The sequence below is a fragment of the Eptatretus burgeri genome, chromosome 2, assembly GCF_056783735.1.
Source record: "Eptatretus burgeri isolate ZD-2024b chromosome 2, Ebu_testis_v1, whole genome shotgun sequence".
In the NCBI taxonomy this organism is placed as follows: Eukaryota; Metazoa; Chordata; class Myxini; order Myxiniformes; family Myxinidae; genus Eptatretus; species Eptatretus burgeri.
In genome coordinates this window covers 152,665,624-152,680,129 of record NC_140962.1, presented here as the reverse complement: position 1 = coordinate 152,680,129, position 14,506 = coordinate 152,665,624, and the positions used below count along the sequence as shown (strand labels likewise).

At 45.4% G+C, this 14,506-nt stretch overlaps 1 protein-coding gene across 1 annotated transcript in view; it reads right to left on the bottom strand.

Moving 5' to 3' along the window:
* Window positions 1–8,563: 8,563 nt before the first annotated feature.
* Window positions 8,564–14,506, bottom strand: part of LOC147033582 (E3 ubiquitin-protein ligase Midline-1-like) — a 126,221-nt gene continuing 120,278 nt past the window's right edge. The window contains exon 10 of the mRNA XM_085856836.1: window positions 8,564–8,928. Within this exon, the coding sequence (XP_085712962.1) occupies window positions 8,882–8,928 (47 nt within the window). The 3' untranslated portion in view covers window positions 8,564–8,881. The remainder of the gene's footprint in view (window positions 8,929–14,506) is intronic.

The following is a 14,506-nucleotide window of genomic DNA, read 5'->3' as shown; positions in this document are numbered from 1 at the left end:
TGTGAATGAATAAGATAACATAGAGCAGTGTCTGTCCTGTGTTCCCATGTGAATGAATAAGATAACAGAGCAGTGTCTGTCCTGTGTTCTCATGTGAATGAATAAGATAAGATAGAGCAGTGTCTGTCATGTGTTCCCATATGAATGAATAAGATAAGATAGAGCAGTGTCTGTCCTGTGTTCCCATGTGAATGAATAAGATAACATAGAGCAGTGTCTGTCCTGTGTTCCCATGTGAATGAATAAGATAACATAGAGCAGTGTCTGTCCTGTGTTCCCATGTGAATGAATAAGATAACATAGAGCAGTGTCTGTCCCATGTGAATGAATAAGATAATATAGAGCAGTGTCTGTCCCATGTGAATGAATAAGATAACATAGAGCAGTGTCTGTCCTGTGTTCTCATGTGAATGAATAAGATAATATAGAGCAGTGTCTGTCCTGTGTTCCCATGTGAATGAATAAGATAACATAGAGCAGTGTCTGTCCTGTGTTCCCATGTGAATGAATAAGATAACATAGAGCAGTGTCTGTCCCATGTGAATGAATAAGATAACATAGAGCAGTGTCTGTCCTGTGTTCTCATGTGAATGAATAAGATAACATAGAGCAGTGTCTGTCCTGTGTTCCCATGTGAATGAATAAGATAACATAGAGCAGTGTCTGTCCTGTGTTCCCATGTGAATGAATAAGATAACATAGAGCAGTGTCTGTCCTGTGTTCCCATGTGAATGAATAAGATAACATAGAGCAGTGTCTGTCCTGTGTTCCCATGTGAATGAATAAGATAACATAGAGCAGTGTCTGTCCTGTGTTCCCATGTGAATGAATAAGATAAGATAGAGCAGTGTCTGTCCTGTGTTCCCATGTGAATGAATAAGATAAGATAGAGCAGTGTCTGTCCTGTGTTCTCATGTGAATGAATAAGATAACATAGAGCAGTGTCTGTCCTGTGTTCCCATGTGAATGAATAAGATAACATAGAGCAGTGTCTGTCCTGTGTTCCCATGTGAATGAATAAGATAACATAGAGCAGTGTCTGTCCTGTGTTCCCATGTGAATGAATAAGATAACATAGAGCAGTGTCTGTCCTGTGTTCACATGTGAATGAATAAGATAACATAGAGCAGTGTCTGTCCTGTGTTCCCATGTGAATGAATAAGATAACATAGAGCAGTGTCTGTCCTGTGTTCCCATGTGAATGAATAAGATAACATAGAGCAGTGTCTGTCCTGTGTTCTCATGTGAATGAATAAGATAACATAGAGCAGTGTCTGTCCTGTGTTCTCATGTGAATGAATAAGATAACATAGAGCAGTGTCTGTCCTGTGTTCCCATGTGAATGAATAAGATAACATAGAGCAGTGTCTGTCCTGTGTTCCCATGTGAATGAATAAGATAATATAGAGCAGTGTCTGTCCTGTGTTCCCATGTGAATGAATAAGATAACATAGAGCAGTGTCTGTCCTGTGTTCCCATGTGAATGAATAAGATAAGATAGAGCAGTGTCTGTCCTGTGTTCCCATGTGAATGAATAAGATAACATAGAGCAGTGTCTGTCCTGTGTTCCCATGTGAATGAATAAGATAAGATAGAGCAGTGTCTGTCCTGTGTTCTCATGTGAATGAATAAGATAACATAGAGCAGTGTCTGTCCTGTGTTCCCATGTGAATGAATAAGATAACATAGAGCAGTGTCTGTCCTGTGTTCCCATGTGAATGAATAAGATAAGATAGAGCAGTGTCTGTCCTGTGTTCCCATGTGAATGAATAAGATAACATAGAGCAGTGTCTGTCCTGTGTTCCCATGTGAATGAATAAGATAACATAGAGCAGTGTCTGTCCTGTGTTCCCATGTGAATGAATAAGATAACATAGAGCAGTGTCTGTCCTGTGTTCCCATGTGAATGAATAAGATAACAAAGAGCAGTGTCTGTCCTGTGTTCCCATGTGAATGAATAAGGTAACATAGAGCAGTGTCTGTCCCATGTGAATGAATAAGATAATATAGAGCAGTGTCTGTCCCATGTGAATGAATAAGATAACATAGAGCAGTGTCTGTCCTGTGTTCTCATGTGAATGAATAAGATAATATAGAGCAGTGTCTGTCCTGTGTTCCCATGTGAATGAATAAGATAACATAGAGCAGTGTCTGTCCTGTGTTCCCATGTGAATGAATAAGATAACATAGAGCAGTGTCTGTCCCATGTGAATGAATAAGATAACATAGAGCAGTGTCTGTCCCATGTGAATGAATAAGATAATATAGAGCAGTGTCTGTCCCATGTGAATGAATAAGATAACATAGAGCAGTGTCCGTCGCACGTTCCCATCGGGTGCTGCCTTTTTGGCTGCTGGTTGCATCATCGGTTAGGGGCACAGCGATGCCGCTGATGCAGTGCCCCGATCACCAGTATACTGGTGCTCATTTTGCTGACCTCGGAAGGATGACAGGCTGAGTCAACTCCCTGGTGTTAATTCAGTGGCCAATGAGGCTCCAACTCAGGACCCGAGGATCCCAAGCCACAATCTTAACCGCTAAGCCAACACCAGGCTGCACGTTCCCATGTGAATGAATAAGATTAGATAGATAACATTCATTGTGATTCTGAACAGGGGATTTACCTCCATCTATGTTACCTCAATTTTGTCGTGTGTGTGTGTGTGTGTGTGTGTGTGTGTGTGTGTGTGTGTGTGTGTGTGTGTGTGTGTGTGTGTGTGTGTGTGTGTGTGTGTGTGTGTGTGTGTGTGTGTGTGTGTGTCCTCTCTACCCTTCTAACCAAGAAAGCTGCACAAATGTAAGCCCTTTGATGTTAATTTTTATTTTACTTTAAAATAATTTTCTTGATACACATACAATAGCTTGGCTTGTGGAATAGCTCGTAACTGAATGCATCAGGAAGCAACAGGATAAAAGGAACAGCAAAGAGGGGGAAGCACCAACAGCATTGTTGAAGGTCAAGGTGGAGGCAGACTTTGACAAAGATGTGGGGAGGAATTGGGGGGGGAGTTGGGCAGGAGAGGATGCACAGGGGGGACAAGATGGATACAGGAGGAAACTCTCAGGAGGGAAAACTGGAAATTTGGAAGGAGGGATTTGGGTGGGGGCTGATGAGGGCAGAAAAGATGATGGTTTTAGATTGGGGACTAACTGAAATGGTGTCTTGAAGACCTGAAGGGAAGAATGAGATTGAAGAGGATGTGGAAGTTGGTTCAACAGGTGAGGGGGGGGGGATGAGGAATCATTTTGGAGTTTGCTTTGACATAAACTTATTTGTGAAGTGGGGATCAAAAACTCACACCCGGTTCATTGATATCAGCAACGTTTCCAGAGCAGTTGGGCACGATGTGCATGATGTACTGCTGGGAATGCAGGCCTATACTAGCTGTGATACCGTTGGTGCTTTCGGTGGTCATGGAAATCTCAGTGCTCTGAAGCTTCCTCTTAGCAACGTTAAATTCCAGAAAGCATTTGCCCAGCGAGAACAGGATTGGTTACTACCATCTGAGCTATTTAAGTGCCTGGAAGCATTTACGTGCCGGGTTTGTCCTCGCAACTGTTTGTCCAGTAGCGACCGATGTCATATGTGTCGAAAGGCTTTATAAGGACATCGATAATTAAGGTTTCCAACCATTGCTTGGGCCGTTGATGTGGCGTGTTAATTGGTCGGGGATAATTATTAATATTGTATGAATCACGATTGCTTGTTTTGTACATACGTGCCTTTACTTTACACAATACACTTGTTAAACCTGAACTTGGTCTTTGGCTCATCCTGCTTGCTTGCGACGGTTTCATCTGGTGGATCTAATCTAGTCCTGTTAAACGCAGATTAATTCATTGATTGGACAATATCGCATCACATGATTTGGTAAACTCAGCCAAAGGTGAGATCTATCACGTGATTGCCTCAGCACGCCACTGGCTTTGCTTACGGGAATACTAAGAGAGGGGACAGAGATGGGGGAGGGAGAGAGAGAGAGGGAATGGGGGAGGGGGGGGAGAGGAGTAGGCATGAGGAAAGAGAAAGAGAGAGACAGGTGGGAGAGAGCAAATGACCAACCCTTACCTTGTCGTGTTTAATCCGCCAGGGATCTTTGACTGATCGAGGGTTAAATATGACCATCACTGCTACAACTCAACACAGAGCGCCATTTCCTGTGTGTTTTGTATTTTACGGCGATGGCCCTGCTTCACACAGGGGCAGCAAAGGTTTCATAGGCTGGAACTGTGTCCTTCTGAACCACATAGTACAGACGACCGACTGAAGTACAACACAATGACTCGGACACCGCAGGTACAGGAGGGCAGAATGCAGTCATTGTTGCTGTTTGCTTCCAATCTTGCTTTTTTGCTGTTGAGAAGTTTCAGTTGCTTTGGAAGTAGTCATTGCTGCTGCGTTCACTTCTTGTCTTGCTTATTGATGTTGGAGTTATTCCTCGTTTTTTGTCTTTTTTGTGTACTTCTATCTTCCTGTTGTCCTGCCTTTTTTTGTATGCATTGTCAAGGCTCGTATGAGAGCTAACACACAACGCACAGCAAGGGGGGCATGAGACAAGTGGGGCAGGAGAGGGAAGGACAAAACAGTGCGGAACAGAGACATTGGGAGATCTGTGGAAGGGAGAGGGATGGGGCGGGGAACATGGGGTTTTCAAGATGGACATTACAGGGACTTTCAGGAAGGAAAGCAGGGCATATGAAGGAGGTGGGTTTGGGGTGGATCAATGGGGGTAGAAAAGATCATGGTTTTGGATGGGGGAAGATAAGAGATGGTGATGAACAGCTGTTTTGAAGGCCTGGAAGGAGTGGGATTGAAGAGAGTGTGGGAGTTTGTTCAAAAGGTGGGGAAAAAAAATGAATGAAAGAATGAAGGTGAGCAGTGATTCTGATTTTGGTCGTTTTACCAGAAGGGGCTTGCTGGCGGAAATCGAACGAACAGAAATCATGTGCTACTTTTGACTCACCCTGCATGTATATATATATATATATATATATATATATATATATATATATATATATATATATATATATATATATATATATATATATATATATATATATATATATATACATATATATATATATATATATATATATATACAGTATATATATATATATACAGTATATATGTATATATATATATATATATACACATTATATATATACAGTATATATATATACATTATATATATATGCAGTATATATATACAGTATATATATACATTATATATATATATATATATATATGCAGTATATATATATATGTATGTATATCTATATATGTATATATGTACATAAATGTATATATATATATATATGTATATGTATATATGTACATATATATAAATATATATATATATATATATATATATATATATATATATAAATAAATATATATATATATATATTGTTGTGGTTGACGAAATTCACAAACCACCATTCAGGTCCCTTTGGTGAGATATCTCTGTAAGTATATGTGTAGTTAGGCCCAAACCCGTTGTCGAGAGGGAATAAATGTCATTCAGTCGGGCTGCGACTCTTCAGGATAGCCGTTTTTCTTTTACTATCTTTATTTTGGACTAGCCGCCATTACTACCACCACCAACCACGTCTCAACAGCCATCACACAACAACCACCAACCACAACGCCGCTTCACAACAACCACCAACCACAACGCCGCTTCGCAACAACAACCACCAACCACAACGCCGCTTCACAACAACCACCAACCACAATGCCGCTTCACAACAACCACCAACCACAACGCCGCTTCACAACAACAACCACCAACCACAACGCCGCTTCACAACAACAGCCACCGTCACAACTCGCCACCGTCGCATCGCCACCATTCTCGCGCCACTTGTGGGCACCGCTACTGGACTCGTGTAGGGCGCGCACCGAGCAGCGTGTTCAGAGACATCACAGACTTTCCGAAGAAAAACGGATCAAAAACGACTCACGCCCACTTTTGTTCCGTCCAATCGGTGAGCGAGGGGCGATTTGGCCCCGCCTCCAGGGCGTTGGAGGGCGGTCGCTATATGCAAATACATGGATCAAAAAGCATTCACGCCCACTTTTCCTCGGTCCAATGGGGAGCCAGTTAGAGGTGAAGGGTCGGAGGCAGAGGGTCAAGGGTGAAAGAGCGAAGCCACAGGGCTTATATAAACGGCTGCGTTCGTCAGTCAAGTTAGTTCAGTGGGGAGTTGTGCGGAGTTCAAGAGAGTCGTCGGTGGAGCTGGAAAGAAGTGGGAGAAATCAAGAATGAAGAGTTGGGGCGAGCCAAGAGAGGAGACGGAGAGGGCGAGTAGACGGAGCTGTGGAGAGGTGACGGCGGCGAAGGAGGACGAGGGGGTGCTCGCGTCGGTGCCGGGAGCTGCACAGGGAGAGGCCAGTAACGCGACCGAGGTCGAGGAGGAGACGCTCGCCACGGGACCCGAGACAGGGTGATATCCTCCTTCCCCCGAGCATCAGCAACCCCCTCCTGTTTCCCCCCGCGCTGAGATAGTGCGACAAAGGGGGCCCCTTTCCCACCCCCCTACCAGACACTGTCCGCGAGGCCCGCGGAGTTGAGCCACCACCGCCACTTCGCGTCTCATCATCAGACGGGTAGGCCCGACCCGGTCTCGGCCCCAGGCCCGCCTCATCCTGGAGGGTGGTTCCCTTTTCTTTTGCTTTGGGAATATGTGTTGTCGGCGCCGTCTATGAAGTAAAATTGTATAAGTGTTGCCGTGTGCCCGGTAGTCGGTTAGATCTGCATTGTTGCATTTGCTTTTTGTGTAATATTGCATTGTCTTCTTCTTTTACATGTGCTTTTGGTGTAATTGTATATGTGTGCTTTCCGTTCATCGCGAAATAAATGTGCTTATTGTTGAACTGTTTTCCCGCTTCGCTTCGTCTTTTCTTTCATTGAATCTCCATCTTGCTTCACGTAAAGGGTTGGTCGTGGGCTAAAAACGCCCGATAATTAATCGAACCGTCGAGGCCGACGAATAACACCGCTTGGTTATCCCGATAGTACGGAACGGGTCGCTTAAAGTGGCCCGTGTCCGAAGTCGACCTGCGGCGCGGTGCGATCGCCCGGTCTACCCTCCGTGTGGGTACTTTGGTAGGTCGAATTTGGCGAGCAACCCTATCCCACGCGGGGGCCGATTGGCACGATCGTGGTGAGACCGAAAGGTCCACCCGTGACTGGTTCCCGGCGTTAGTCCGAGAGGGTCACGACTGGATTGTCCGTCCGGTGGGCGACGTGCCGCGATTCGAGTTACGTGGCCGTTCGCACGCCGGCGGGCGCGAATCTGCAACAATATATATATATATATATATATATATATATATATATATATATATATATATATATATATATATATATATATATATATATATATATATATATGTCGAGATCATGTTCCACCGCTGATTGAAATCTAGCAATGTCCACACTGATCATGGTAGAGTAGAGCCTTTTAATTCACATCAAAAGAGTACATGACAAAGTGAGACAGAGACTACCTACAGTATCCCAGCTCAGTCAAACTCTCTCTGGCCCGCAAGCAGTTTGGTTTGCTTTATATATACTTTTTCCTGCTCATCTGTTTTCATGATTTCCCCAACTTCCATCAGGTTTCTTTGAAAGTAACAACACCTCAGCACTGGTTCTCTCCTGACCTGACAAAGCATTGATCTTTTCACTAGCAAGAAGATCTGTTATTGGTCAGGCAGATCTTTATCACAATATATATTATCTTCTCATTCTACTGCAAGATATTCCCTTTTGAACTATACCAAAACAGTGCTGATTTATGATCGGGCTTCTCCGAGCTCAAGGCTCAAAGAATGTTGTTACAAGGGCCAACAAGAAAGCCAGATGTTCAGCTGCATGACAAAGAGAGAGCGAGAGAGAGATAGCCTACTTGCTTTGACTACCAACAGTCAAAAACTGTAGCTTACTGAGAGCATTTTAAATGCTTTGGCTTCCTCAATTAAGAAAAGGTAATCTGACTAAAAATGTCTGCTCTCATCTTGAGAGCTGTTCAACAGCTCCACATTTGCCCCTCTGTTACTTAGAAACATAGTGGAAAAGGAACACCACAATCATAATAATTTTTAGAGATGGAATCTCGATGGAGCGGTAAGGTGGTAGACGGGAGTCTTTTCTATAGGTGGCACACCCTTATGAGTAGCTCCAAGTGGGCCATAACGTCACGAAAGCTCCGCCCGCACTTTCTAGCCTCATAGAAAAGCCCCCCCTCTACCATCCTGACCAGCCCACCAATACCCCACCCCTCTGTAGTATAGTGGATACATTTCAACAATTATGACTTGAATATAGGTCATGAGGAAGCAAAATTACTTTTCAAAAACAACACTCACAGAAAGAATTATTTCACACACAAAAAAAAATACATGTATTTTTTAACTAACTATGGTTCTTTATGAACATCAAATAAGAATATAATTTTTATAAACAACAAGTAAGAATATATAATTTTTTTTGCTATTTATTGTGTTCTTTATGAACAAAAAAACAAGAATATAATTTATAGAAACAACAAGTAAGAATATATAAATATCGTGTTCTTTATGAACAAAAAAAAAACAAGAATATAATTTTTATAAACTGCAAGCCAGAGTAAAAGAAAATTTTAAAGAAAATCCCAATATTTTCCAACAAGGCAATGTTTAGATAATATTTCTTTCCATCCGCTTCATTGGTACAAGCAATTCGAGACACTCATCCAATGTGAGTTTGAGCAGAGTGTTTACTCCCGAAAGCACTAGTGTCTGTACTTTCATATTTCCCAAAAAAATAATACCACCATCACGGTGTCTCGACTAAATTTTAAACTAGGTTCTTCATTTTCTGGGTTTTCTGGGTTTTCAGAGATGGTTGGTCCAGGGGAACTTCATGCACCACCATTGTGTCACTGTGGTAAATTTTCACACACACACACACACACACACACACACACACACACACACACACACACACACACACACACACACACACCATTACTTTTATGCCACGATGACAATAACACTGAATATCATAAGGGCAACGATCAATATGTGGAATATCCATGTTCCCCCTTCACCAAACACTTCTATTACCCATGATCTGAACCCTTCTTCCTTAAAATAGTCATGGTACTCTGCAGTTACCTTCCTTAGGTGTTCCGCTAGGTCACAGAAATATACCATTTAATGATTTCTGGGATTCTGCAAGATTATTTATTCGTATCCTTATCTCTATCCTTGTCCCAGTTAACCCTTCATGTAACAATATGCCTCGTTTCAGGCGTACAGTGCCTATGTCCCCTTCATCCCATGTCACACGAGGTGCATAAAAGTGTTTTCCCATCCACACCTTTCTCATGCAATTGGTCCCAATGTTTACCTTTTTCCCCTACTGTCGACCTACAAAAACATTCTGCTCTCACTATCTGTTTTTGTCCATATTATCACGATTATGCACATGCTAATCAAAAGCACTGCTGCATCTGTCATGAACCTCCAGTAACATTCTCTCCACTTGCAGATTTCCTTTCTTTCTCTTTACAGCTTCCTGCATCCTCTTTTGTCGTGAGATGCGTGAGTCCATGATTAGCTTACCTTCTCACTTGACAGCTACGTGAGTAACCAGTAATACCTGGTCATTTCAAAGTTCATCGATACAGGGGAATGGATGGAGATGGTCGCAAAACACAAATGAGCATGATGGATGCACGGGCTGCCTGCAGGGCAGTCCTTGCAAAACTGGATGTTCCTGGCGCACATGGTGATGGATGGACACAGGGGCAAACGCAAACAAGGGCTAGCAGGCATGGGGTCATGGCAGAGGCAGGCAAACTGGGTATGGCAAGGCAAGCCCATGCAGAACAGGCCGCTGCAGCACAACAGGCCGGCAGGTGAAGCTGGCCAGCCTCTGGTGTGGTTCCAACAGGTCTGGAGGGAGTGCGGTGGTGCCGGTTGCTCTGAAGGCAGGCTCGGACCTAGCCTACTGTCTCCCCCCACTCTATCACCTTTGCCTGTCTCTGTCCATACCCACTCCCTTAATTTGCCACACAGCACAACAAAATTTAGCCCCTCTTTATTTTTATTATTTTTACTTCCCTTTTATAATTGTCTCCCTAACCCCCTTTATCGTCTTTGTCTGGCTAACCTATCCTGTCAACCTAGCCTACTCCCAACCGCTACGTTCCCTCTCTGGAGGGGAATAGGGAGAGACTAGCGTCCTGTCTTGAGGCCCAACGAAGCCTCAGAATGGCCTCCTCAGAGTTCAGCAATCTACCAAGGTAGGTCCAGTGGCCTACAACGAGCGAAGGGATGGATTGTGCGAAGGGGTACATCTCCTATCTTCCCTAACATTCATTTACCTGAAACTACCCCGGAGCTTTCAAAAATGCCTCACACTTTTAAACTATCGGTTCTAAAAACCATGATTCCCGTCGCCTGTGTTGGTGTCCGTCTTAAATTTGGGCCTCGCCCTCAAATTTTCATTCGTGCCCTCGCACAATTTCCTGGCTGGGCAGCATGGCTCAACTGGTAGGAACTCCCCCTCTGCCGAACTCTAAGCATGGCACCCCCAGGCCCACAGGCTGCCCCGAGCCTAGCTGCTCCCTATAAACGCGGGGGGTTGCCCTCTCTGAGATTGCCCCCCTCCAATGCCCACGTGGCGTGTTGATGCCCCGGGTCCCTTTCCGAGGGTCGCCCGTGCCCACTACGCTGCCCCCGTGGCATTCTGGCGCTACGGGTCCCGTTTCCGACGGGTCGCCCGTGCCCACTACATTAACCCGGCCCCTCTTGGGCCCTTGGCCTACTCTGGCCGACTAGTCCGGTGCCCGGGGTGCCCACTAAACAAAACTCAACTTTCCACAGCCACGCTCCCAGCCAGTCCATGAGCTCCTGCACCCCTCCAAACGGGTTTCGTGCCTTCTCTCGACACCAACAACAAAACGACTTCCTTTCACGAAATTTTACTACCCACTAACTAACATTAAACTGACCTCGGGGTATCTTGGGTGGGAATCACTCCTCCCCCCAATCAGTCATCGCACCATGCATAGCACATTCGCTCCACTCACACACTTGGGCCTGCTATCCCACACTCATTCCTCACACACTTTCCATTTCACAACTCACACCAACACTCTATACTGCCATCCTTCCTAATTAAATCCCCTGACAAACTCGTGCTCCTTCGTCATCCCTTACATCAATGCACATTCCATTTACTCTACGTAGCTAAGCTACGTCTCCACTACACATTTCCCGTCTGTCCGTGTCTCCGAAAATCAAAAAATTCCCATTTCCTAAATCTGAACTGAAATCCCTCTAACTAATCCATTCCACGGGCTCCATGAGGTCTTGTCCCTGCCCTATGAAGCCGGTCTAACTATGACTAACCCTTCCCCATAACTAGTAGTTCCTGTGCCCCCAAGCAAGGGGGTCTTCCACCCCCACCCTGGGGCTCTTGTCCACTCTAAGTGGCGAGGCTCGCTTTACTTCTTTTTTTCTTCTTCTTGCGCACACCAGCACGGCAACTCACAGCCTGCGCTCTTTCCCCGTAACATCACAGCAGCTGTTCTCGTTTCTCGTCCCCTTGGACGGTAACATCCGGCAGGGATTCCCTTCTCCTGGATTTCAACCATGCAGCCATGACGTCACTGCGCATCCCAAAGCAAGCCCCGCGTTCGAGGGGTTCTCCATGCGAGCACATGTGCTCTGCCCGTCCGTAACCTGCGCCGCGGAATCCCCGATGACGTCACTCGCACCCCGAACCTGCACGATTTCTCGCACAAGCCGGGGTACGCATAACGCATCAGGGGAGCCGCTTCGCACGCTCTACGAACAGAACGTGCAGTGCAGGCCACATGGAGCTTTACACACACGCTCGCTTGGAGAACCCGTCCGATCTGAATTCACATTTCCAGCCTAACTTCTGTCCGTCCCGCGGGATCGGCTTGTATCCACCGCAGACGTTTCCGGACCGGATTTCACTCGTGCAGACACGCAAGTGGCGGCCTCGTGCGTAGTACAGCACGGACCCCGTGCTCGCTGCTGTGCCAATCCGGCACGGTCCTCAAAACAGCTACGGCCGCTACCCGGCTTTTGTCCCTCATCTGTCGCAGTTGTCGTCGCCATTCAACGCGCACACTTCTGTGTGCCACGACGCTCACACACCTCACCATTACACTAGGACATGCGGTTGCGGTCTCCCGCATGCTAACCGCCATCTCCCTCTCATACCGCCACCTCACACACGCGGTCTCTCTCACACACCATACTACTCACACACGCGGTTCCTGTCACACGCGGTGTTTCATCCACACTCGGTGTTTCATCCACACGCGGTGCTTCATCCACACGCGGTGTTTCATCCACACACGGTGTTTCATCCAAACGCAGTGTTTCATCCACACGCAGTGTTTCATACACACACGGTGCCTCATCCACAAACGGTGTTTCATCCACACGCGGTGCTTGGTCCACACGCGGTGCTTGATCCACACGGGGTGTTTCATCCACACGCGGTGTTTCATCCACACACGGTGCTTCATCCACACACGGTGCTTCATCCACACACGGTGCTTCATCCACACACGGTGCTTCATCCACACACGGTGCTTCATCCACACATGGTGCTTCATCCACTGGCTGTGTTTCATCCACACGCGCTGTTTCACCCACACGCGGTGTTTCACCCACACGCGGTGCTTCATCCACACACGGTGTTTCATCCACTCCTGGTGCCTCATCCACACGCGGTGTTTCATCCACACGCGGTGTTTCATCCACACGCAGTGCTTCATACACACACGGTGCTTCATACACACACGGTGCTTCATACACACACGGTGCTTCATACACACACGGTTCCACGAACCACGAACCACGAAGAAGACGAAGAAGAAGAAGCCACCATTCACAGCTTGAGCCGAGTAACCAGCTCAACTTCCTTCGAAAACAAAGCAGCTCAAAGCAAAAAGTTCTCCCAAGCCAAGCAGAAGCCGAAGCTCACTGAACCACCAAAGCAAAAAGCCTCCAAAAAGCCTCCTCCCAAGCCAGGCCTCAGCTGAAGCTCACTGAGCCAGCCGAAGCAAAAAGCTTCCGAAGGCCTCAACTCTAACCCAAGCCAAACAGGACCCGAAGGTCTGCTGAGCAACTACCCTCAACTGAAGCAAAAAGCTTACTACTCAACTTCAAAGAAAGGATCTCGTCCTTATCCTTCTCCGCACCCCCTCCCTCTCGCCCGACGTGACTCATGCCCTCGTGCTCCATCCCCCGCTCAATCACGGGTGGGAGGGAGTTGTTGACATCATGAATCACGGGACGGCAGGATTCTTCTTCCTCTTCGCAGAAGAGAGGGAGGGATGTCTCCATTGTTTCGTTCCCGAACTATTAAATTGATCCGCAGCGCATCTAGCCGATTTCTGAACATTTAAACAATGGAAGGTGAGCTATCTAGGGAACAAGCACTTATCGACATAGTTGACGAAAGGAACCTGAATGTTGTGTGCAATCGAATTCCCAAATTATTAACAATATATATATATATATATATATATATATATATATATATATATATATATATATATATATATATATATATATATATATATATATATATATATATATATGTATATATATATATATATATATATATATATATATATATATATATATATATATATATATATATATATATATGTATATATATATATATATATATATATATATATATATATATCTATATATATGTATATGTATATATATGTATATATATATATATATATATATGTATATATATATATGTATATATATATATATATTGTTGTGGTTGACGAAATTCACAAACCACCATTCAGGTCCCTTAGGTGAGATATCTCGGTAAGTATATGTGTAGTTAGGCCCAAACCCGTTGTCTAGAGGGAATAAATGTCAATCAGTCGGGCTGCGACTCTTCAGGATAGCCGTTTTTCTTTTACTATCTTTATTTTGGACCAGCCGCCATTACTACCACCACCAACCACGTCCCACAACGCCGCTTCACAACAACCACCAACCACAACGCCGCTTCGCAACAACAACCACCAACCACAACGCCGCTTTTTTCCACAACCGCCACGACCTTTACCGTCACAACTCGCCACCATCGCATCCATACCATCTCGCGCCACTCGTGGGCGCCGATGCTGGACTCGTGCGGGGCGCGCACCGAGCAGCGTGTTCAGAGACATCACAGACTTTCCGAAGAAAAACGGATCAAAAACGACTCACGCCCACTTTTGTTCCGTCCAATCGGTGAGCGAGGGGCGATTTGGCCCCGCCTCCAGGGCGTTGGAGGGCGGTCGCTATATGCAAATACATGGATCAAAAAGCATTCACGCCCACTTTTCCTCGGGCCAATGGGGAGCCAGTTAGAGAGGTGAAGGGTCGGAGGCAGAGGGTCAAGGGTGAAAGAGCGAAGCCACGGGGCTTATATAAACGGCTGCGTTCATCAGT